The sequence below is a fragment of the Bos grunniens genome, chromosome 10 (assembly GCF_055505025.1).
Source record: "Bos grunniens cultivar Pamir isolate PY7600 chromosome 10, Bosgru_T2T1.0, whole genome shotgun sequence".
Lineage (NCBI taxonomy): Eukaryota > Metazoa > Chordata > Mammalia > Artiodactyla > Bovidae > Bos > Bos grunniens.
Genome location: NC_141174.1, coordinates 74,100,612 through 74,126,309, shown reverse-complemented (window position 1 = coordinate 74,126,309; position 25,698 = coordinate 74,100,612). Strand labels below are relative to the sequence as shown.

The window sequence follows — 25,698 nt, the reverse complement described above, 5'->3', positions numbered from 1 at the left end:
TTTGTGTGACATTAATTTTCTAAAAATTTTAGAAATTTTATTCCTGGCCTAGTATATGATCACTTTTGTAATTTTTTGCGATTCATGGGGTCGCAAAGAGACACAACTGAGCGACTGAACTGAACTGAAATGAATGTATGTTTGAAAATAATATGTATTCTCTATACATATGTATGTGTAGTGTCTTATTAATCATATCTTTAAAATCTTTTGTATCCTTACTGATTGCTCAAACAATTAATTACTGAAAAAAAGTATTAAAATTCCCCACTAAAGGGTGGATTTATCAGTTTCACTTATAGCACTGACCATACACACTTTTTCAGATATATAACAATTAAACCTTCTATAATTTCCAGGTGAACTGATTCTCTTATGAAGATAAGCATTGTATCTATTCATTTCTAATGATATTCATTTCTAATCATATGTCATAAGTGTGTCTCTTATAAATAGAATATAGTTGAATTTTTTTATGTATCCACTCAGAATCTTTAACTTTAATTAGATGTTAAGTCCATTTACTTGATCATAATTATTTGATATATCTGGATTACTTTGATCATCTGATTTATTTCTCATTTTGTCTGCCTTTAGATATTTCCTTCACTGTATTTTCTTCTTTACTTGCTTTAAAGTTACATAATTTTTCTTTCTTGTTTTAAAGGTTAACTTAGAAATTTTAACATATATTTATCCTAAAGTCTCAAATTAATGTCTTTACCTTCCTACAACAATAAAAGAAGCAATCACCTCCTTCCCAATTTATATGCTATTATTTTCCAGAATTGTAGATATATATAGATTCTTTTAACCCCCAAACTCACTGTTACTGTTTCACATCAACTTGTTCACTATTTTTGTTTTGCTTTGTTTTTACCATTTCCTCTTTCTTCCCAGACCCTCTTCCTGAGATCATTTTTATTTCACATAAAATATATTTTTTAGTTAAGTCCTGTTGGTGGCAAGCCTCCTTGGCTTTGTTTTGTCTATAAATATTCATATTTAGTTTTTATACTTGAAAGATAATTTCACTGGATATCTCCTCCCTTAATATGCAAAATATATTTATGTATATGTTTTTGTCACCCTGGAATTAATTACATATTTATTAAAGTAATTATAAAATTACTATATGTACTATATAAATGTGTTGTATGTATATATTTTTGTCACTGAATAGTTAGAAGCATTAGCTCTAGGTGAATCAAGTAAACTAAAAGGCTATTTCTAGTTAAACTATTAAGAGTTTATTTTATTTGCTAGTGAAGAGACTATTTCCAATTTGCTACCAAAAATTAGTTAATTAAACCAGACTATGCTTCAGTACATCTTCCTAAATGTGGAATTAGCTAGTGATCTACTTTATAAGAACATCAACAAATTAAACAGCTATAACATAATAGAGAGAATGAACTTAAGGATAGTTTATTTTGCCTTAACTATGTGAATGTACCCCAAGGTGCTTGACATCAAGAATACTAAATTAATATATATTTAAAAGAGAATGAATCAATTTTAAAAGATTATTTTTTCAAAAGACACAAAAAATATTTGTCCATAAAAATGATGTTAACTCTAATGTATTAAAAAATATATACAACAGAGTGAAGAGGCTGAAAACCTCAAACACCAACCTTTCAAATAGATTCTCTCAACTCAGCTCATAAAACTGCAAAAAAGGCACTGCCACTTGAGTGCTCTGCTCTTGGGAGAGGTGAAGTCCTCTGTATTTATAGGAGGTTGATAAATCTGAATACATTAAATCATCAAATGTACTCTCTTCCATCCCAAATGAAGCCCAAACTAAAACAGACATACTGAGCACAAAGATACAGGAGGGAAAGATAAGAGCACAGAGATAAATAATTCTGGAAAGTCAAAGCAATCTTGAGAAAGAATTATGCTGAGGGTATCACGCTCTCTGATTTCAAGCTCTATTACCAAGCTATAGTAATTCAAATCGTATGGTACCAGCATAAAAACAAATACATAGATCAATGGAAGAGAATAGAGAGCCCAGAAATAAACCCATACATCTATGGTGAGATAATTTACAACAAAAGCATTAAGAATATACAATGAGGAAAGGGCAGCTTCTTCAATAAATGGTGTTAGGAAAAGTGGACAGTTACATGCAGGAAAATGAAAGTGGACCACTTTCTGACACTATAAAATAGATTAAAGACTTGGACATAGATCTGAAACCATGACCTCCTAGAAGAAAACATAGGCAGTAGACTCCTTGAGATAGGTCTGGAAATGATTCTCTGAATCTGACACCAAAAGCAAGAGCAACAAAAGCAAAAATTAACAAGTGGGACTACAGCAAACTAGAAAACCTCTGTACAGCAAAAGAAACCACAATCAAATGAAAAGGGCAACCTACTGAATACGATAAAATATTTACAAATCACATATTTGATAAGGAGCTAACATCCAAAACATGTAAAGAACTCATATATCTCAATAGCAAAAAAAGGAAATATTTCAATTTAAAAATGGGCAGAAGACATGAGTAGACATTTTCCCAAAGAGAGGTATTACATGAAACAATGCTCTACATGATTAGTCATCAGGGAAATGCAAACCAAAACCACAGTGAGATATCACCCCTGTTAGAATGACTATTAAAAACAAATTGGAAAAAAAAAAAAAAAAAGGGCTGGTGAGGATGTAGAGAAAAGGGAAATTTTATGTGGTACTGGTAGAAATGTTAATTGGTGGAGCCAGTATGGAAAACAGTATGGAGGTTCCTCAAAAAATTAAGAGTAGAACTATCATATATCATCCAGCAATTCTATTTCTGGGGTTTTTAATCCGAAGAAGACAAAACAGTAATTCAAAAAGACATATGCATTCCTGTGTTCACTGCAGTATTATTCACAATACTCAAGACATGGAAATAACTTAACGTCCATCAATGGATGGATAAAGAAATACTATTATATTATCACAATTATATATATATTATTCAGCTATAAAAATAATGAAATATTGCCTTTTGTGACAAACTCAAGAGCATTATACTAAAGTGAAATAAATTAGAGAAAGAAAAACACAGATGATCTTTCTTATATGTGGAATTTTAAATATTTAGTGTGTATATATGTATATGTATATACATATGTGTGTGTGTGTGCTCATAGATACCAAGAACAAACTGATGGTTACCAGAGGCATGGGGTGGTGGGTAGAAGAAATGGGTGGGTTGTTTTTTTGTTTTTTGGACTTTTAAGCCTAAATAATTTTGAAAATAAAAATAAGCACGAAGATGCACAAGTGCATAATCACATACATCAGTCTTTGACACGGCTCAGTGTTCCTTAATCTATCTTGGTCTAAGACCAAGCAAACCGTATTCTATCTAAGCCACTACCTCCTCACCAGGACCACTTCAGTCACCTTCCAACACGTTTCCCTGGTCCTACTCCTCCTCTACGAGAGCTTTCAACCATGTCATTCTCTTCTTAAAACCCCCCAACCACTTCTTATCAAAACACCATCTCAACTCAATCTCAACTTCCTATTTAAAAACAGAGCACAAAGGTCAGAGGTGGATTCTCTGGAGACAGACCACCTGGCTCAGGCTTGGGCAGACTGTGTGTGAACCTGAAGAAATTGCTTATCCTCTCTGAGCCTCAGTTTTATTATAAGTACAATGGAGATAATAACAACGCCTACCTATAACATAGGGTTGACATGATTCCCACATGATACGATTAACAAGGCTTATGAGATCCCACTGCTGACTCCCTCCAACTTCACATCCTGCAATCTTCCTCCTGTCCGTTCCACATCAGCCTCACCAGGCTTAGGGCTCTGACTTGTCTTCTTTCTTTTTTCTCTTATGTTCGCTGTGGCTTCTCTCTCATACCACTCAGAGCTCAACTCAAATATAACCTTACAATCATGCTAAATCGCTTCAGTCGTGTCTGACTCTTTGTGACCCTATGGGCTGTAGCCCATCAGGCTCCCCTGTCCATGGGATTCTTCAGGCAAGAACAGTGAAGTGGGTTGCCATGTCCTCCTCTGGGGGATCTTCCCGACCCAGAGATCGAACCTGAGTCTCCTGCATTGGCAGGCAAGTTCTTTACCACTTGCATCACTGGCGGAGCCCAACATTACAATCATTTCACCTTAAATAACCACCTAGACCTTTGCAGACCCTCGCTCTCTATACTCAGATCATATGTTACTTTTCCTCATAGCTTTCAGTCTTCTATGAAGTTACATTTACTCCCTATTGTATGCTCTTTGTCTCCCTCACTGGAACGTAAGCTTCGTGAGGGCAGGAGTTTCCTATGTCAGGTTTACTATCACATCCTTAGTACCTACTGCAGTGCCTGGTACACGGTAGGCACTCAAAAAACATTTGCTGAATACTAGAATAATGAAATGCTTACTCAGACAGATAGTTCATAAATAAAATGTCAGTTACTGTTATTATTAGGGAATGTTAGACCAAATTATCTAGCCACGTTCATTTTAGAAATGAATGCGCAGTAGTTCAAATTTGCAGAATTAGTGACATAGTTAAGACTACAACCCAGTTGCTAAATGAGTGTGTACTTTCAAGAGATAATCCTGTGAAAACAAATATTTCACTGCTCTTTAGTTCATTTTAATTCTGTGCAACAATATCCATAAGACTGATGAAGGGACGTGATGGCCATAGGACTAGAGTGCCTGTGAGTGACTATTCTTATTGTAGCCACAGTCTATGCCATCCTGCTGGTAGTATACCTAAAATCCCAGTTATTATTCACTTATATGAATCAAAGCATTGAAGACTGATTTTAAAATAAAACTATCTAGGTACAGTATTGGTAATTCTTTAATATCTTAGCTCAAACTAATTCATAGCAATAGGAACAAGATATTGAATAGAATCATGATGTAAAGGAACCCTGGGAAGGCAGACTTTGGAGGGGAGGAAAAAGAAGACAATTTGAGCACAGCATAGCCTCCTGGATGAGCTAGCTTACAAGCAGCACTCCCAAGTACGTGTGTGCAGGAAGGCACCACCAGTTGTGGGAGGAAAGCTGGGGAGCAAAAAAGCCATGCGGGCAACTGTTCCCGTGAGACTTATTCAGAAAGGGCGATACCAGGGCAAAGAAAATAAAAACAAAGGCAAGGACATTCTTCCTTGAGCTTTATTTAGTGTACATTCTGGAAGTAAACAGGGGGCATGGGGAGGGAGTACAAGTAGGTTTGGCTGATGAATGGAAGACAAGGGAGCCCATGAAAGGGTGTACCCCAATAATTTGGGGATGAAGAAAATGTTACCCAAAATTAAAGAACCAGCACCTTGAGATTAGTTACTCTTGAGATGGATTGGTCAGAATGGTGCCTCCATAGAATCTAGCACAAGTAAGAACTGACCAGCCTGACTTAGGCCCACAATGTCTCAAGCCTGTGTAACCAGGCTGCCCTAAAAGACCCTTGAGGTCTTTGTATTTAGATCCAGGATCATTTCTTTTTTGCCCATTTACACCGCTATGTTTAACTCCCAACTTTCAGCTCCATTTCCTGGACTGAGTTTAGTTAGAACATGACGTATCAGATTTCAAATAAATTTAAGTTTCCTCCTATTTTCTCCACTTTGTTTTATTAGGTTGTTCTGTAAGTATTTACTCAGTACATGCCGTAGGCTATAGTGCTCTGTTTGCCATTGGAGGTACATTAGAAACAACAGCAAAAATCTAAAATGCCTTAATCATGGACATACAACCACCAACAGACACAGACACACACACAGACATACACACACACACACACACACACACGCACACATACTTTTTAACCTTTATGGGAAACGAGTCAGTCCTATTAGAAGTGCAAACTGTCTAATTCAGAATGGAATCTGCAATTTGTAAGTAACTAGGTAAAAACACCAGAGAAGGCAATGGCAACCCACTCCAGTACTCTTACCTGGAGAATCCCATGGACGGAGGAGCCTGGTAGACTGCAGTCCATGGGGTCGCTAGGAGTCAGACACAACTGAACGACTTCACTTTCACTTTTCACTTTCATGCATTGGAGAAGGAAATGGCAACCCACTCCAGTGTTCTTGCCTGGAGAATCCCAGGGACGGGGGAGCCTGGTGGGCTGCTGTCTCTGTGGTCGCACAGAGTCAGACACGACTGAAGTGACTTAGCAGTAGCAGCAGGTAAAAACACACCATTTGGGTGTGCTGAATACCTAATCTAAGCAACGAGGTCTTGCAGAAACACAATAAAAAATCATGCAAGAAATCACTGAGCCACTGTGTACATGAATATGAGCACTGATAGGAATTGTTAGAAATTAAACTAACTAAAGAAGACCTTGCCCCTAGAGAGCAATTCAGTTTTGCAGAGAAAAGGAGATTTATGACTCATGAAACCAAGTTTGCACAATATGATCAAGTGCCAGATTACTTAGTTCAGACAACAATAATCAGCGAGCACTTTCCAGTAATAGTCCACACTAATCTTTTAGCAAAATTTTAAACAAACCATCTGAATGTGCTGATTTGAATTCTGATCTCCTATTTTTCCTCACTATTATATATAACCATATGATAGGGCAGCAAAGGCAAGAACCAGGGTAGAAAAGCCTATAAAGTCTATTCAAGAAAGGGTCACATTCCACTACTACAGTGGCTTTAGGGCTCAGGTGCCCCGTGGTCAAGAAATGGCCTCTGGAAGAAGCACAGGAGCCAAAGTTAAACTGTCTGAGGTATGAGGGACACTGATGATACTAAACTGTTAACAGCCAGAGTCTTCCCTCAGTAACACCTATAATAGAGCTACAGCCCTTCAGCGCTAGCCAGTTTCTATTTTCTAGATGTTCCTGAAGTGCCCACTGCTTTTTCTGTTACCTTAAAGCCTTGTCCTGAGCCAAGATGAAACATCTTCTATAGCTATAGAGTAGATCTCATTCCATGAGGGAAAGTTTAGGTACAACATGAGACTCTTCTTTCATTTCCATTCCATGGCCAAGGCCAGGACCCTGTTAGTGAAGGTTCTCGCTGGTAATAGCCTAAGTCCTGTCAAGTCCTGTCTTTACAGATGATGAGGCTTGAGTTATCTGTATCTGTCCATAAAGGGGAGAAGGCGATGGCACCCCACTCCAGTACTCTTGCCTGGAAAATCCCATGGATGGAGGAGCCTGGTAGGCTGCAGTCCATGGGGTCACGAAGAGTCGGACACGACTGAGCGACTTCACTTTGACTTTTCACTTTCATGCACTGGAGAAGGAAATGGCAACCCACTCCAGTGTTCTTGCCTGGAGAATCCCAGGGACAAGGGAGCCTGCTGGGCTGCCGTCTACGGGGTCACACAGAGTCGGACACAACTGAAGCGACTTAGAAGCAGCAGCAGTCCAGAAAGGGACAACTGGATTCTCAAAGTATCAGATATACAACTGTGAACTGAAGAAACCAGTAGAAAAGAGTACCCTTACATAAGCTGGATCTGTATGTTCTACTCTACCAAAGCTATGTAATAGTGAATTACCATAAGCATATATCTTCAGATCTTCAGAACCAATTGTATTTATAATAGGTTGTTCTCCATTACCCAAAGAATTAAGGTCAGATCATCTTGATTTGCTCTCAAAATAGTTTTCCACTATCATTGTTGTTTTTGGTCACTATGTTGTGTCCAACTCTTTGTGACCCCATGAACGTCAGGTTTCCCTGTCCTCCACTATCTGCAGGAGTTTGCTCAGATTCATGTTCTTTGAGTCAGTGATGCTATCTAACCATCCCATCCTTTGCCGCCCTCTTCTCCTTTTGCCTTCAATCTTTCCTAACATCAGGGTCTTTTCCAGTGAGCCAGCTTTTCACATCAGATGGCCAAAGTATTGGAGCTTCAGCTTCAGCATCAGTCCTTCCAATGAATAGTCAGGGTTGATTTCCTTTAGGATTGACTGGTTTGATCTCCTTGCAGTCCAAGGGACTCTCAAAAGTCTTCTCCAGCACCACAATTCAAAGACATCAATTCTTCAGCACTCAGCCTTCTTTTTGGTCCAACTCCGACATACATTCAGTATGTCGTTAATCTTTCATGTACCCCCTCTACTCTACTCTTTGCTGGTAAGTCGCTTCAGTCGTGTCTGACTCTGTGCGACCCCATAGACGGCAGCCCACCAGGCTCCCCTGTCCCTGGGATTTTCCAGGCAAGAACACTGGAGTGGGTTGCCATTTCCTTCTCCAATGCATGAAAGTGAAAAGTGAAAGTGAAGACGCTCAGTCGTGCCCGACTCTTAGCAACCCCATGGACTGCAGCCTACCAGGCTCCTCCATCCATGGGATTTTCCAGGCAAGAGTACTGGAGTGGGGTGCCATTGCCTTCTCCAACTCTACTCTTTAGTGTTCCGTGAATGTGTATTTTCACACCTCTGGGTGTTACTTGATGGTGATACTTCTGTCTGAAATGCACTTTTAACCCCATTTTCCGTTTATCAACACTTTATAGAATCCACCTGGTTCAAATACTCCCTCTCTTCAAATTTTTCCTGACTCTCTAGTCAAAATTAACCATTTAAGCTGTATAACTTTTATCCTTGTCTTAATCTACTGTTAAAAACTTTAAGTTGCCTGAGGATAGGATTATGTATTTTGTTCCCCTTTACGTCTTCTTCAAACTGTTCATAGGGTTCTCAAGGCAAGAATACTGAAGTGGTTTGCAATTTCCTTCTCCAGTGGACCATGCTTTGACAGAGTGAAAAAGCTGGCTTAAAACTCAACATTCAAAAAGACTGAGATTGTGGCATCCAGTCCCATCACTTCATGGCAAACAGATGGCGTAACAATAGAAACAGTGACAGACTTTATTTTCTTGGGCTCCAAAATCACTGCAGATGGTGACTGCAGCCATGAAATTAAAAGACACTTGCTCCTTGGAAGAAAAGCTATGACAAACCTAGATAGCATATTAAAAAGCAGAGACATTACCAACAAAAGTCTATCTAGTCAAAGCTATGGTTTTTCCAGTGGTCATGTATGGATGTGAGAGTTGGACTATAAAGAAAACTGAGCGCAGAAGAATTGATGCTTTTGAACTGTGGTGTTGGAGAAGGCTCTTGAGAGCCCCTTGGACTGCAAGGAGATCAAACCAGTCAATCCTAAAAGAAATCAGTCCTGAATATTTATTGAAAGGACTGATGCTGAAGCTCCAATACTTTGGCCACCTGATGCAAAGAACTGACTCACTGGAAAAGACCCTGATGCTGGGAAAGATTGAAGGCAGGAGGAGAAGGGGATGACAAAGGATAAGATGGTTGGATGGCATCACTGACTCAATGGACATGAGTTTGAGCAGGCTCCAGGAGTTGGTGATGGACAGGGAAGCCTGGCGCACTGCAGTCCATGGGGTCACAAAGAGTCAGACACAACTGAGAAACTGAACTGAAGTCTTCTTCAGTTCCTAGCATGTCTCTTTCACACAGTAAGTACTCAAAAAATGCTTTTTGGACAGATGGATAGATGGATGATGAATGAATAACACATAGCATCTCAGTTTCCTAACATAAAAATTAATAGATGATTTCCAAGGGACATTAACTAGCTATAAATGTCTTAGGATTCTTTTAGAAAGCTATTAGTTCTCATTTAGCTCAGTAGACACTGAGCGGGGGTAAAAAACATCTCATTAGACTCACACAAGAAAGAAACAGGAGCCTCACCAGAGTCTTACTCAGGATCCTACAGGAAGAAATCTCAGAAAAGGGTCTAGAAGAACCTCTAGGTTCTAAAGGAGGGCTAGTACTTGGAGGAAATAGAAATAGTGGTAGCATAAAAGTAGAAACAAGCTGAGCAAAAAGCAATGTAGGAAAGGACATTTCAAAGCCAAACAAAAATAAATCTTGAATTAGCAACACCTTAAACTACTAGTAAAACACTTCCTTTCATCTGTAGATATGAATGGTGGCTAAGTTTTACTTCAAATCTGCATGTGCAGTGAACATGCCTCTTCCAGTGGAGAATGCTGCTATATGTTGTTGCTAGTGCTCGAGAATCTCATGGAAATAAAGGGCCCATACAGAAGGGTTAATGGTTTCTATCTTGTACAGATTAAAGACTGTGAAAGCACATAAAAATCTTTCCCAAAGTAGACTGACATCAGAACAGCCTTCAGCTACTCAAATAAGCATCAGTTTGCAAACATCTAGAAACACAAATAGTATAAAAATGTCAGTAGTCATCAAACTGATATCAATGATATGTAGCACAGACATATGTTCCATACATATGGAATTGCCCCATATTCATTTTCTCTTCCCATAAGGACCTAGAAATGTCCCATGCATGTTTAATTCTGAGAGGCAGGCAAACATATATGTGATCTAGAGCCATTCTCATTTCCCAATTTTTTATAAGCTGATTCGTGTAAGTATTAAGGTCAGAAAGTGAGACATTAGTCCTCATATCCCCAAGCCTGGATTATTCCATTATATGATTGGGATTTTTATCTTCATGGTAAACCACATTTCACTTGCTTCAATGTCACCAACTATAAGGGCACATAGAGGGGAAGAGAACAGGGAAATCAGGCCGTGAGAACACAGTAAGGTAGGGACATGGGCTGGAAGACCAGCATGTGAGAATGTGTTCACTAGCTTAACAACTGTTCTTGGAGACCTACTATGTGCCAAGCACCATCCTTAGTACTGAAAATATAACAAAGAAAAAAAGATAAAATTCTGACCCTCGAGTAGTAGGAGATTAAATAAATAAAATAAGTAGTATGCTAGATGCTGGTAAGTGTGAAAGGTGAAAAAAAATCAGCAGTAAGAAAAGACAGTTAACATAAAAGTCACTCAATTGCAAACACTGAGTTCCATCTAAGATACTGACATTTACAAAATAAATTGGGATGAAAATTATGAAGTTAATGATGCTTGGCCTCTCTGCTCCTTATCCTTATCCTTTAGGTGCTATTTACTTTTTTTAAACATACCTTCTCTTTATTCCCCTAGGAGATTCAGGGTAACCAACTGTGGAATTGAAACTGCCAGTGTCCTGGTGACCATTCTTTTTCTTTCAGCCCCACATGCTATATTACAAGATCAGTATTTTATTTCTAGATAATCTGATAATCCAAGAGGAAGCATAGCAACATCTAAAGCCACTCCCCTATCCTCAGACAATATGTTTGTTGTTGTTTAGTTGCTAAGTTGTGTCCAACTCTTTTGTGACCCTATGGAAAGTAGCCTACTAGGCTCCTCTGTCCATGGGATTTCCCATTCAAGAATACTGGAGCAGATTGCCATTTCCTTCCCCAGGGGATCTTCCTGACCCAGGGATAGAACCCACATCATCTGCATCGGTATGGAGATTCTTTACCACTAAGCCACCAGGTAAGCCCAAACTATAGACACAATGCCTTAAGCTAAAGGAGTTTCTTGAACATCAGGAATTTCATGCACCTTGTCACACAGTGAGAGAGAAGTCTCGGGCAAAGGGGCCTCTCTTCCCCAATGACATACTTAACCTATGGGCTAAAGAGAGGTTAACCCTAAATCTTTTTAACCCTAAAACCCCAATAAACCTACTTTTAATTTTTATTTGATTTCAAGAGTTTAAATGTACTCTGTGAGACATTTGCCTTCCAATTTGTATTCTGGGGGCCCTGCCAGGACGTGAACATGAGTGACATGCACTGAGCACAACCAGGGACCAGAGCAGAGCCAGGGGATCAGTACCTGCATCTGTCATCACCTAATAAGCATCCGGAGAAGGTAATGGCACCCCACTCCAGTACTCTTGCCTGGAAGATCCCACGGACAGAGGAGCCTGGTAGGCTGCAGTCTATGGGGTCATGAAAAGTCAGACACGACTTCACTTTCACTTTTCACTTTCATGCACTGGAGAAGGAAATGGCAATCCACTCCAGTGTTCTTGCCTGGAGAATCCCAGGGATGGGAGAGTCTGGTGGGCTGCCGTCTATGGGGTCATACAGAGTCGGACACAACTGAAGCGACTTAGCAGCAGCAATAAGCATCCAGGAGTCAGGCCCAGGTTCCTGTTCTTCGTTAAAAGCACGATTTGGGACTGCAACCTTCATGAGTGCAGAAAACCAAGGAGGAACATGTGCACGCCCACAGGATTTCAGTTGGCGGAGGCTTCTAGGGAGCAGGTGGGAGAGCTATTTAGATTTTTTTCCAATTAATTGAGTTAGAAATTGTAGTAAATAAACAATTTTAAGTACATTTTCTACCCTCTAAACAGTTCCCATATCATTGAAGAGCAGCTGCTTCAGGATCCCAGGTGGCTCATAGAAGCACAGGCTGGGCATGGGAGCTGGGGACCTGGCAAAGGGAATCCCCAGCCACTGTGGGGGAGGACCTACCATGAGAATCTGTATCCTATCACATCATATATATTGTAGCAGAGGAGGACATAGGCACAGCATGAGATACTGTGCTCACTCAGTTCAGTTCAGTTCAGTCCCTCAGTCGTGTCCAACTCTTGTGACCCCATGAATTGCAGCACGCCAGGCCTCCCTGTCCATCACCAACTCCCGGAGTTCACTCAAACTCACATCCATCGAGTCAGTGATGCCATCCAGCCATCTCATCCTCTGTCGTCCCCTTTTCCACCTGCCCCCAATCCTTCCCAGCATCAGAGTCTTTTCCAATGAGGCAACTCTTCGCATGAGGTGGCCAAAGTGCTGGAGTTTCAGTTTTGGCATCATTCCTTCCAAAGAAATCCCAGGGCTGATCTCCTTTAGAATAGACTGGTTGGATCTCCTTGTAGTCCAAGGGACTCAAGAGTCTTCTCTAACACCACAGTTCAAAAGCATCAATTCTTTGGTGCTCAGCCTTCTTCACAGTCCAACTCTCACATCCATACATGACCACTGGAAAAACCATAGCCTTGACTAGATGAACCTTTGTTGGCAAAGTAATGTCTCTGCTTTTGAATATGCTATCTAGGTTGGTCATAACTTTCCTTCCAAGGAGTAAGCATCTTTTAATTTCATAGCTGCAGTCACCATCTGCAGTGATTTTGGAGCCCCCAAAAATAAAGTCTGACACTGTTTCCACTGTTTCCCCATCTATTTCCCATGAAGTGATGGGACCACATGCCATGATCTTCTGTGCTCATTACAGCTATACAAACGTTACCACCCTCAATGATCTCAACAATTACATGAAAAGTTATCAATATGCGCATTTGAGAGATGAGGAAACTATCAGGATCTTATATTGTGCAAACGATCAATCCAAAATTCACACTCAGGTTTGTTTTACCTGCAGCTCTTAAACTCTCTTATCAAGGACGATATATGACAATGGTGTTGACACTGATGTTAATGAAGGTAATGGTGATCTGAAAACGGTAGTAGTGCTAGAAAAACCATCAACAGAAGAACTGTTAATAACAGGAGAGCTAAGACATGCAATTTTTAAAAATGGTCTTGCTAGGCAACATTTATACTAATTATAGTCATTTATGTGAATTGTGTACAATTATGCCTAATTATAAGTCACCACAATAATATTTATGTACAAAAATAAATATGTCAGAATAACTTTGATCTAAAATGTATTTGATTATAATAGTCACCTCTCTATATATGTAATCAGACTTCACTGTTGCCCAGGTTCTAACATGCACGTGTGACATCTTTATATTCTGCAAAAGATGCTGTCTGAGGACATTCTCAAGCACCAGACATTATCAAGTATTGGGAGGAAACAGGCAACTAATAATAACAAAATAGAGTATGGCTCTGGAGAATCTCAGGGTGTGCTCATTTCATCCTGACCTCTGCCATGAATTATGATAGTCATAATTCTATAGATTAGGAAACTGAGGCTAGATTCATTGAAATAGCTCATCCATAGACTTTAGTTTTCTATTCACAACTAAAAAAGTGAAATTTATTGCTAGTGAAACACCCAGATTCAGTAACCCCACCCCCAAAAAATCTCTTTTCTTCAAAGAAATCAAAAGCCCACCCATTCTCTATTAGTTGGAGGAAATCTCACTTTAATTGTTTAAAGCATAATTTCTCATCTACTGAGCCCAATCATTTTGGTTGTTGGAACCAGCTTTATGAATGAAAATAAAGAGCCCACTGGGGGTTAAAACCTAATCAAAAACAAGAAACCATCAGCTAGCCCACGTGCCTGCTGCTGCTGCTTGGTCACTTCAGTCGTGTCCGACTCTGTGCGACACCCCCCCCCATAGATGGCAGCCCACCAGGCTCCCCCGTCCCTGGGATTAGACTCCCATTATACCTGCCACACCTCAAGGACCATAGAGATTTAACTAGGTAAACATCTACCCTCATCCAGGGAAGGGAAAATTTCTAATAAAGATTAAATAACCAACATTATCCAACTTAATTCCACAGAAAGCAAAGAAGAAATAATGGCAATAATGTTTGGTAGGGAAGGAGGGAGGTAAAAATCAGAAGCTTGGGCCACTGCCTGCATCAGGACCCCTCAGGATAGAGAGCTCTAAAGCAAGTATCAAGGTTTACGTTAGGTTCAGACTTTGCAGCCGCAGACATGAGAGGGGATCACGTAAGGTGCATAGCTGATCTTTATAGTAGGATGACTGCATTGCTGAAAATACAGAAAATTCCCTGAAAAGCAAATTCCTATATTTAAGACATAGGTTGAGAAAAGTCTCCCCAAACCAAGGACAATGAGTTGCTTGTGTTTAGGATTTTGCAAACCACTTTGTCCATCCACTCTTACAGATAATCAAAAATTGCCGGAGGATGAATCAGTTAGCATTTGCATCAAGAGGTTGTGTGAAGCAGATACTCTGAGAACTGACCTTTCAGTCTGTGCACTTGGGGCCATGTACATCCCCAGCTCATTTCCATTCACAAGGCCTGGTCATATTATACTTAAGCAGAATGTCAGCAATCCAGACCATGGAATAATCCCAAGGTACGGTCCCTTTGTACTTTCCAACTCTAAAATGGATGTGCAATGACATTTGGAGTAGCTAATGTGACTAAGGTCAATGTTTTACACTGATTGTTGAGACAATATTAATAGCTAATATTTATTGGGGACTTAGTATATGCCGGGCACTCTTCCAAGTACCTTACATGGATTAACTCATTTAATCCTCACATCAACCCTTGGAGACACACACTATTACTACTCTCATTTAACCCATGTGGAAATAGGTACAGATGTTAAGCAACGCCCTTAAGGTCATAGATTTTAATAAGAAAATTTCTGGACCACTGAAGTAGGGGAAAGTTAAATTGTTATAAATACATCTGAAGTGACTGATATCTTTGTTACCTCAAAAGCAAACTGAGCCCCCTCTTGACCTTCAGCTGTTAGAGGTGTGGTACATTAAGATGTCTTACTCATCTATGCAACTCCCGGTCACTTGTCAGGGCCAGGCTGGTCAATAAATGTTGAATGAATACCCTGCTTACCTTATATTTCACAATATCTATATCTATATGACAACTTTAAAGGGTATTTAAAGGCTAGAACAATCTGCATTCATTTTGAGGATCAAGTCTATCATTTATTAAGCCTACTAATCTGTCTGCCTGCCAATCTCTCCTATACACTGTGACAGATGATACATTGTCTTTTATGTTGACATTTTCATCCAAGGACCTTGACGTGCATTGTGAACCTGATCCTACTCATAAAAATATTCATGCATTCCAGGGAGCACATTCGCTCAGAATCTAAAGGTGCGTCCACGGCTGCAAACTAACTGGCAGACAGCTCAGGATCCCGCTGCAGATGTGTTTTGCTTGGCTGGCAGTGTTTAAAATTTTTATTTGAATGTGTAGATCAGGCCTGCCTCTCTTTGCAAATAAAGCTAGGTTCACACATTTTGTTACCTGAAAGTGAAAGGGTTAGTAGCTCAGTCGTGCCCGACTCTTTGTAATCCCATGTACTGCAGCCTGCCAGGCTCCTCTGGCCATTGAATCCTCCAGGCAAGAATACTGGAGTGGGTTACCATTTTCATTACCTGCCTGGACCCAAAAGTGTTTAAAAGTGAGTCCTCCAATCTACTGGTACCCAGGGATTTGGAGTAGACTGAATAGAGACCTCTGTGCTCCTAAAATTTATAATCTATAGTCAGCACTTCAGGTGGATAGAAAACTTTTCATGCAATGAGGCCACTAAATATCCTTTATTTCAAATGACTCCTTCCATATACACATATCTAATTCTCCTAGAAGAGACTCAGGATCACCTCACTCCTATTTTCAAGGCATCCCTGAGATACACTCGTTATGGCCACATCTTCAGAAATGGATAAACTACAACCCAGGGAAGGACAGACAATCCTACAGGTATCCAGTGATGGAATGTCCCAGAATAAAGCAAATGCTTTCACTCCGAGTTTACCCACTAGACTGGAATGTTCTCTGTTACATTTTTCATCTTAAAACCCCTCTTGTGAAGAAATGAGATTTATTCAAGACATCACCATGGTTTATTCTTGGACTCCTCTTTGCCAGACACCCTGGAGAGAAGAGAGGCTGACTTGGAGGTGGACCACTGCAGTAGTAGAGAATAACAGCCACATGTCCTGTATGAGAGAGATGATGGGGCTTAGGAGGGGCTCACAGTCCTCCAGGACTGCTTGCTCTCTTTCGATATGACCTCTTGGATTCAGCTTTTGAGTCAATGTGAAGCTGCGGCCAACCAGATCTCTCTTACCACCTCAGTGTTATTTACAGTCTGGATCTGGTCCATGGTGTGGAGTACAGCAGTGTCAATCAATACTTCTTACACTGTAGACATTTACGTGCCATTGATGGAGAACTTTCCATTTCTTCCTGTAGTCCCACTGACTAGCTCTCTCTGCTCAGGCCCATTAGAGAACTCAGCTGTGAAATTATCAGGGAGTAAATGCCAGGCCTTATCACTGGTGTGTACCTTCCAGTAAGAGCCTTCCCTATTTGCTCCACTGGAGGATAGGTGGCTTTCCTTGGCATTCTTTTTTGCTGCAGGATTGTTCTAATTGTCTCTGGATTGGTCTCAGGGACTCTGGAGCATTTGTTTGGGATAACGATGAGCAACACATCACCAAACATGATAAATGACAATGGAGTTTTGTGGCTTGAACTCTTTCCTTCTTCAAGAAAGCACTGCCTTAGTGCTCAATTTGCCGTAGAGTCACCTTATAGTATAACAATCAGAGTCCGTCTTTTTCTAACTGTTGTCTCTCATTCGGAATTATCTAAAACAAAGTATTAAGTAGCACCAATCCTGGCTGTAAACAGTGATCCTACTAATGCCTGAAATGAGGTTGGTTACTTTCTTCTATGTAGCTCAAGGATTCCTCACCTCTGATCAAAAGTCACATGCAAATAAAGATGGGGGTCTCTGTGCCACCACTCCCACAGGCCAGACTTCTATGCCCTGATGCTTCTTCTGCCTACTCAGGGTTCCCCAAGAACCAGTGAAGTGCTTCACCTAGGCTTGCCCCACTTAGGAGTTCTCCCGGGTGTTCTCAGGTGACAGCAATCCAATTCCTAGTGCTTCAGAAACTGGCTCTGCTCAGCTGTTAATGATGCTAATCACTGATGGTACCCACTGAGCTAACAATTTCGCATTTCTATCTTTTGATAGAGGGAATTTCTTGAGTCATTGCCTTATCCCAAAGGCAGACCAAGGAGAACTACAGCCCTCTGGGTAACACTGACACCAACTCAGATTTCCATTCCTACACTTCCCTGAAAGCTATGCTGCCTTGCTCATCACATGGGTTTGTTCCTATGGCATAAAATCACACATAAACTCAGTAGAAAACTGTTGATGGTGTTTAAGGTTCTGCACAGGGGCAGCCGCTCCGTCTCCGGAGTTCTCTCCTGCCTCCTCTGCTCTCTGAACAGTAAGCAGCAGCAAGCAGCTGCCACCCTTGAGGGGATGGCTCCTGTTGAGTGAGATTTCTGAATCTCTTTGGGATCTGATTTTAGGATATAATGTTTGTTGTCCTTCTTGGGCACTGGGCCCAGTAAAGTAAGACCTCTTCAAATAGTCAAGCCTGAACGGGGGCTGGGAGCTTTCCTGGTGGCTCAGTGGTACAGAAACTGCCTGCCAATGCAGGAGACACAGGTTGGATCCCTGTTCCGGGAAGATCCCATGTGCCATGGAGCAACTAGGCCTGTGCGCCACAATTATTGAGCCCGCACTTGAGAGCCCATGAGCCACAACTACTGAAGCCCACATGCCCTAGAGCCTGTTCTCTGCAACAAGAGAAGCTACCGCAATGAGAAGCTGCCCACTGCAACTAGAGATTAGCCCCCGCAGCAACTAAGATCGAGCATAACCATAAATAAATAAAATTGTGAATGGGGCTGCAAGACCTGTAACCAATGAGAGGAGTTCGCTGCCTAAGGAGATGGAAGGTGAAAATGAAGAAAGAGCCAACAAAGAGAAAATCAGGGCCTCATGCCTCAGTGTCTCCTACTTGTATGACCGTGTCCAGCCTAAAAGGGCAGTAGCCCTGAGCATTCCTGTGGAGTCAGCAAGTGCTCTGAGCTAGCCAAGGGGAGCAGTGCATGTGAGGAGAGGAAGCACAGCTCTTGTATTTTTGAACACTGCATCATTGGTCTCAGAGCTGATCTGAACTTTGTTTTCTAATAATCAGGAATCATAAATGACAGAGGAGGAAAAAAACAAGCTTGGCACCTCCCAAGGCCTATCCCCATGGCAGGATCAGGACCAAGGCGCCAGCACTTTTCATTCCCTGAGTTGAAGAGGTACTATAATGGCAAAACTCACTGAAGCAAAGGAAGATGCAGTGACTGGAAATGTCTTTGTCCCTAAAATACCCCACTGGCTTTTAAACAGGGAGAGGACTGAGAGGATGCCAGCCCAAGGACCCGACGTGGCTCCCTGGGGAGATTTGGTGCCCTGCAGCCTCAGCATTGGCTGGGATCCTGCCATAAAAGCATCTGCTTCCTCCAGGTGCGGCCAAAAAGGAACTCTTCAAAGGTCCTGACTCTCCAAACAGACGTGACTGAAGCAGCAAAATCTCTAGGAGGAAAAGCAGGGTTGGCTTTAGAGAAAAGCTGGTCCCAGTGCTCTGGGGAAGGGGCTCATAAAAGCAATGAGAGGGACAGCTTTGAAAGGAAGATATTCAGTGAGAAAGGGATTCAATAAGGAAAGGTGGTCCAACAAGAAATCATAGCTTTGGTAATTTTCTGGGAAGACAAAAAATAACTCTGAATGTTCTGTTTGGTGGCTGGAATCCTGGGTGGGGGGTGGGGGGGTACCTTTTGAAGGTTCTAGCACCAAGTAACCTGCCTTCTCAATCAAGTCTTTCGGTCAAATAGCTTGAGAGAAGCTGGTGTTGGTTTTAGTCAAGTAATTTCCCAGATATGCTGCAGGTGAACCAACACTGGAGCCCACTTAACAACTCTGGGATGAAGGGGAAGCCCTGTGGCAGAGAGCACGTCAGATGAAGGGAAATGTGCTTTTCAACAAGACCCAGTCACACGTAGGGTTGATTTTTCTCGTGCAAGAGAAACACAGCAATAACACCCGACGAAATACACCCTCTTCGCTCCTTTGAAGTACTGTTGAAAGACCACTGCCACTCGTGACTCTTCTGTGAAGCAATTAAAGCAGGTTCTACCTCCAGACAGAGAGGAAAACCTTCATTTTCTTAAGGGACTCATTCAAGGTCACACTGAGCTAGGGACAGAAACAAGAATTCCTGCCTCCAGTTTAATTCTTTTTATTACATCATTCCACCTCTACTGGATAAATTTCGTAAGAAGGGTAGCTTAAAGACAGAGCTAATAAAGAAGGGTTTATATGGATGTGGGATTGTAGGAAATGAACCAGAATGCTGGTTTCTGAAGACATTCCTGGGCCCACACAAGAGATGAGGGAGAATCAAGCAGGAGGATGCAGGTCAATTAGAAAATGATGGAGCCAGTTGTTTCTAAACTCAACATTCTTTAATCTGTAAGGTAGAGTCAAATGATGAAATGAATAATCCTTCCCAGGAAGCAGTGAAAACAGGTGATCACAAAAAAAGCAACAGAGGCAAATAAACAGATACTCATAATAAAATCTATTTAATAATACAAATCCTTAAAAAATAATTACTAGGGTATTTCACTCTCCAGATAAATTCCTCTCACCCTTTCTTTTTCAACATTTTCCCCCTCAGATCGACCCAAAGGAACTCAGCAATATATTTGTATTTCCTCTAATTCAGTATTGGAAAGGAAACAAAGAACTGTTTTAAAAAATGCATTTCACTGATGTGTCCTCGTCCTGCTTGACAATCATATTCACATAAAAAAAATTATGCCAACATCAGACACACCTCAGTCAACTGCCCACCTGCTCTGGTCTCACTCTTCCTACACTGGGCTAAAATGCATTCCAATATTTCCAATTTCACAGTTATCACCACCTCATTCTCTGGAACTCGATGGCTCACAATCCCTCAGGACAACCCTGGTCAGGACAATCAGTGCCTCAAGGTAGAAGCTACCACCACCCCGCCACCCCCAGTGCAGATGTGACCTTTCTAACACAAGTCGATTTCTGTGAGAAGGACCTGGCTTTCTTTTATGTCCACCTGGGCCATTTCCCTGGAAAGGAGGGGATATTGGATGTCCAGCTATTCTGCTACAGCTCCTTAATAAGATCAGCTTCCCAAAGTCAAAGGAAGAGAGACCAAGAAGGTGGGAAGTGATGTTGGGAGATCCAGAGTAGGGGGACATTCTGCATTTTGCCATTTTAACCGTCAAACCTGATTCTACAGGACAGCCCAGCCCTGCTTTCCAGCCACATATGCCTGGTACTGGGTCTGCATTCTGGCACTGCCTCCATCACCACACACTGTTGTTCCAAGCCGCTGTGCTTGAAGAAGTCACTGGTGTCCTCCTCCTCCCCCCTGCCTCCGTGAGAAAAGTGATCAAAGGCACGGCATTGGCAACATGCCGCTGTTATGTAATCAGACTCAGCTGAGGGCAGAACCAAGCAGGAATCTATATACCGTGGAGGCAAAGTTCACTGTCATCCCAACCCGGGACTACTCCGTTTTCTGGACCGACATGAGCTCACATTGTTGCTGCAGCTCAAATTCAGGGATTTGTCCTAGCCTTCCTCGAGGCTGGAACCCAAGACCACAGGAGCAGTCTCAATTCTCAGCCCAAGTGCCTTCTGTCACTTGAGAGCTGCAAATTTAGATGAAGGAGGACAACTTTCTACGAGGAGGGCTAAATGAGACATCTACTTGACCAATTTTTAATGGAAACTAATAGAAATGAGTGTCTCTCTCATGCTGAGTTCTGTTTCAGTTAACTTTATTGTGGAGAGGGGGCTGGCAAAGAGAAGGCTATGACATTTTAAAAACAACTAGCTGAGGCCTGGAGGTTTTTCTTTCTCTCTTTTTCCAAGGATGCTGCAGTCCAAGGGGAAAAACAATGGGAGCGGGGAGGCGGAGAAACCGTCTTCTCCCTGGCACTCTCAAAGCCTGACGCGGTGCCAGCCGCTCCACCAACTGTCTGGAGAAAAGGTAACTGTCACTCTTCTCACCGTAACTTCTTGCTTTCAGATCAGTGGCTGGCAGGTTTATCTGCTTCTGAGCAGCTTCGGAGCCGCGTCAGTGACACTGGCTACGTCAGCAACAGCAATCGGAAGGGAGCATGATGCCACTGCCAGCAGAGGTGGGAGGGAAGATTGTAGCCTTCAAGAAAATTCTTAGGTCTGTTCGTGTGGCTGACTCGCTCACATTGACTTAGATGACTGCCACTGATTTCAGAAAGCCAGAAGGAAATAGGTAGCTTTACACGGCCATTTTCGAGTTGGGGGTGCAGGAGGTTTTAGTTAGTAAAGGCTTACAGTTTCAAACCCCTTGTGTAGGACCTGCCTCCAACTTAGGAGAGGGTGGGCTTCAATCAGAGGATGGAGTCAAAGTGAACACCACCACCCAGCAAGTGCCTGAAGCCCCCGTCCACACGCCTCCAGTGATTACTGCAGTAATTCTGGCCCATTTCAGGTCACCCATAGTTCTAGCTGCTTTCATTTTTGTCGTTATGATAAACAGGGCACAGTGATCACCAAGGGTCCTTGACACAGCGCTATTCTATGATCTATGTTTTTTTAAGTAGGTTTAAAGGCATCTGTTCTTGGAGCAGCAACCCCTGAAGTTCATGGTTGCAAAGATAGAATTCTATTTCATCAACTTCTGGTTCAGGACTTTCTGGTTAAAAACAATGTTAAGGTGAAAAGACATAACATGACTAACACACAGTCCAAATGCTTTCAAAGATATTGTTTTGGGAAAAGAAAGAAACTCTAAGGTAAAGATAGGTGGGGAACTTTGAAATATGTTCTTTAGCCCAGTCTTGGTCAAAGGTGAAAAATTTCCACAGACAGCACAGCCCCATGATTCCTGATAGCCCTAAAAGCAGCAAGTTAAAGTCAAAATCTTGTATCAAAAACTCATGTTGATTAGATTTGAAGAAATAACTTTGCCTAATCCATGGATATGGAGACAGTGTCAGGGTTCAGAAAATGGCAGTTCTCATCTCAGTATATTCTTAAGATTATAAATAACCTCTGGAGTACTGCTCAAGGCCAGGCTCTAGTGGGAATTTAACATTATGGAATGACAATTATTAGTAACTTGCTGGGCAACCATGGCCAACGCACTGAATTTCCTATGCTTCCATTTCATCACCTATTCTGCCCCCAATAAGCTAAAGATGAGGAAGTTAAGCTGTTTCTCAGGTTTACTGAGGAACACATCTAAAGGTCATTATTTGAAGTAAAGGGATCAATACCACATTTGGAGTCACTAGCCTCATGGTCACTTGCAGGTCTGGATCAAAGCCATAACTGATACGCAGTACTTCTTCCGAGGTTCTTACCTTGGGACCTTGAACCCCATGGGAGGCCATAAATGGGCTTTAAAATGAACCCACCTGCTCTGATCTAGGGGCAGGACACCCACTGACACAAACAGTTTAAGAAGCATTGTCCTACAGTAAGCCTTGGTTACAGGTGTACCAAAAAAAAAAAAAAAAAAAAATCCAGCGACACTGCCTGATGGAGAGGAACAGTCTAGGAGGATGGTCACAGAAGCCAAAGGAAATACACAGCATCAGATCTCGAGAAAACCATCAGGACTTCACCTTGACCTTCTGGGTCATCTATCCATTCGAACTGAGCCTATCTGTCAGAATGGAATTTCTCCAATCAGCAATATCTGCTGCTGCTGCTGCTGCTAAGTTGCTTCAGTCGTGTCCGACTCTGTGCAGCCCCATAGATGGCAGCCCACCAGGCTCCTCTGTCCCTGGGATTCTCCAGGCAAGAACACGAGTGGGTTGCCATTTCCTTCTCCAATGCATGAAAGTGAAAAGTGAAAGTGAAGTCGCTCAGTCGTGCCCGACTCTTAGCGACCCCATGGACTGCAGCCCACCAGGCTCCTCCGTCCATGGCTAGAGTACTGGACTGGGGTGCCATTGCCTTCTCCGCAGCAATAGCTACAGGATCATTAATAATAAGCAGAAGAAATGACTGACTGAGGAAGGCAAAAGGCAGGAAGCACCTGGAGGAGCTGCCAACCATTCAATACCAAGAACACCTGTTGGAAGGAAAGCCTAAGGATTTCACAGGGCTTTGTTGGTGTGAAGGAACAGGCAGATTCACAGCAAAAAGGCTGTAAAGAGTGGTAAACATGAGGCTGTCTTGTTCAAAGTGTGAGAGCTGAGACTGAGGTCTGGGTCTGTGGATCAGAGTCAGGATGAAGAGATGGATAATTCTATAGTATCAAAAGGCAGTATCAAAGGGTAAGAAAGAAAAAAAGTGAAGTCACTCAGTCATGTCCGACTCTTTGCGACCCCATGGACTGTAGCTTACCAGGCTCCTTGGTCTGTGGGATTTTCCAGGCAAGGGTACTGGAGTGGGTTGCCATTTCCTTCTCCAGGACCAAAGGGTAGTACCAAAGGGTAGTAGGTCCCAAACAAGACCCAAGTCCCAGCCCCAAAAGAGAAACCATATTTGGAAGTAAAACTAAAGGGATTTGTAGGGAACACTCCAAGGAGAGGGGAATGGTGCAAAAGAAGGACAAGAGCTCAGTTGGGATCTTCAGAAACCAGGTTTGAAGGTGGCACTTAGAAAAAGAGGGAGAGAATTGGAAAGGATTCCAATTCCTGAGATCCAGGCAACAAATAAAATGCTCTAACACTTACAGAGCAACTTACAGCTTACAAAACATTAGGACATTCACTATCTCATTTAATCCTTATCACCCTGAAAAGCTGGTGTAATTTTCTTTATTTGACCCATGAGGAAACTGAGGCTAGGAAGGGTGGATTATGCGACTTGCTCAAGGTCACTTGGTGAAAGTCAGAGCTGGGACTGCATCCCAATGCTCCCACCCCTCCTGATTGTTATCCACTTGGAAAACCTTTATGTTAACTCCTAAGGGGCAAGGTTAATGTGATTACAAGGAACTCCACCCCCACCACTATCCCCGCCACTTGCCCTAAAATCTGGGGCGGAGCAGCGCCCCCCGGTGCCAGGGAGGGGACCCGAGTGACGCGGAGCCACAGCCCGGGGTTTCCCTGTCCTGCCGGGCTCTGAAGAGCGAACAGCAGAAACCACGGTTCTTACACTCGGAGCAGTCAAGTAACGCTCCAGCAGCAGCTGCTGGTTCGGGGCTTAAAGTGCGAGGGGCAGTGCTGGGCGAATTCCCTTCCAAGCGATCTTAGGTCCGGGACCCAGCCCGGGCGCCGGCTTCTCCGTATCCCAAGCTCGCCCCTGCCCCACTGGTTCCTTCTGGCGGTTCTCCAGTGCGTTGAGGAGGCGACAGGAGCCTGGGGTGGAATATTGGGGTGAAAGAGCGGGTCGACTCTGGGGCAACAGTTTCCACTTCTGATCCTCCGGGTCAGAACCATGAGCAAACCCTGCCTGGAAGTTTGGGCATCAAAGGTTTCAGATCAACTAGCAAGTTGCCGGGAGAGCAGTAGAGGCGGGGGAAGATGGGGGTCTGGGGTGGGGGTGGCGATAGGGGAAAAAGGGACAGGCAGGAAGAGATGCCCCTTCCCACGCAGCCCCCCTGCGGCCCCGCGGGTGGGTGGCCGGTCCGTCTCTGCAGCCCGCGGGTGCGGAGAACGCGCCGGGCATCGGGCACCGCGCATCGGGCACCTGGGCGCAGCGCAGCCCCTCCTCGCCCGGTTCCGCGCTCCTCCCCACCTGCCCGCCGCCTCGCCCCCGCCGCGAAGACTCACAGTCCGCAGAAACTGGATCTCGTCCTCGCCTCCTTCTCCCCCTTCGGCCATGGCTCCCGAGGCGTCGGCGGTGCCCCAACCTCCGGCGCCTCTGCTTCCACCGGCAGCCGCTCGGCGTGCGCCCGCAGCTGCTGCGCTCTTTCTCCTCCTCCTTCTCCTCCTTCTCCTCCTCCTCCTCCGGCTCCTGGCTCTGCCTCAGCAGCACCGAGCTAATCCCCGACCATATAGGGAGCTGGGCAACACTCCACTGCACTGCAGAGCGCCAACGCCAACCAAGCAGCCCGCCTACCCTCTCGCCTCTCGCCCCAGCCAAGTGCGCGGCGGCCACCGAGCCCGCGGACAGCGCAGCGCCTGGCGCACAGAGCGGGCGGGGGCGGCGCTGCGACCCGGGCGGGGGCAGTGGGGCCTCCCCCGCAACGCACCGCGCCGCTCCGCCAGCTCAGCGGAGACGTGCGCCCCGCGGCGACGAGAGAGTGCCCCTACCCTGCTC

General features: G+C 43.1%; 1 protein-coding gene across 7 annotated transcripts in view; it reads right to left on the bottom strand.

The window, feature by feature from the left end:
* Positions 1-25,391, bottom strand: part of RYR3 (ryanodine receptor 3) — a 565,051-nt gene extending 539,660 nt beyond the window's left edge. For 6 of the 7 annotated variants that reach the window (XR_015135045.1, XR_015135046.1, XM_086322065.1 and 3 more), the window contains exon 1: positions 25,209-25,391. Coding sequence is in view for 5 of the 7 variants with exons in the window: in XM_086322065.1 (XP_086178191.1) it covers positions 25,209-25,259 (51 nt within the window). In the remaining 2 variants the exon portion in view is untranslated. The remainder of the gene's footprint in view (positions 1-25,208) is intronic. The other variant, XM_086322070.1, reaches the window with a different exon arrangement.
* Positions 25,392-25,698: the final 307 nt, after the last annotated feature.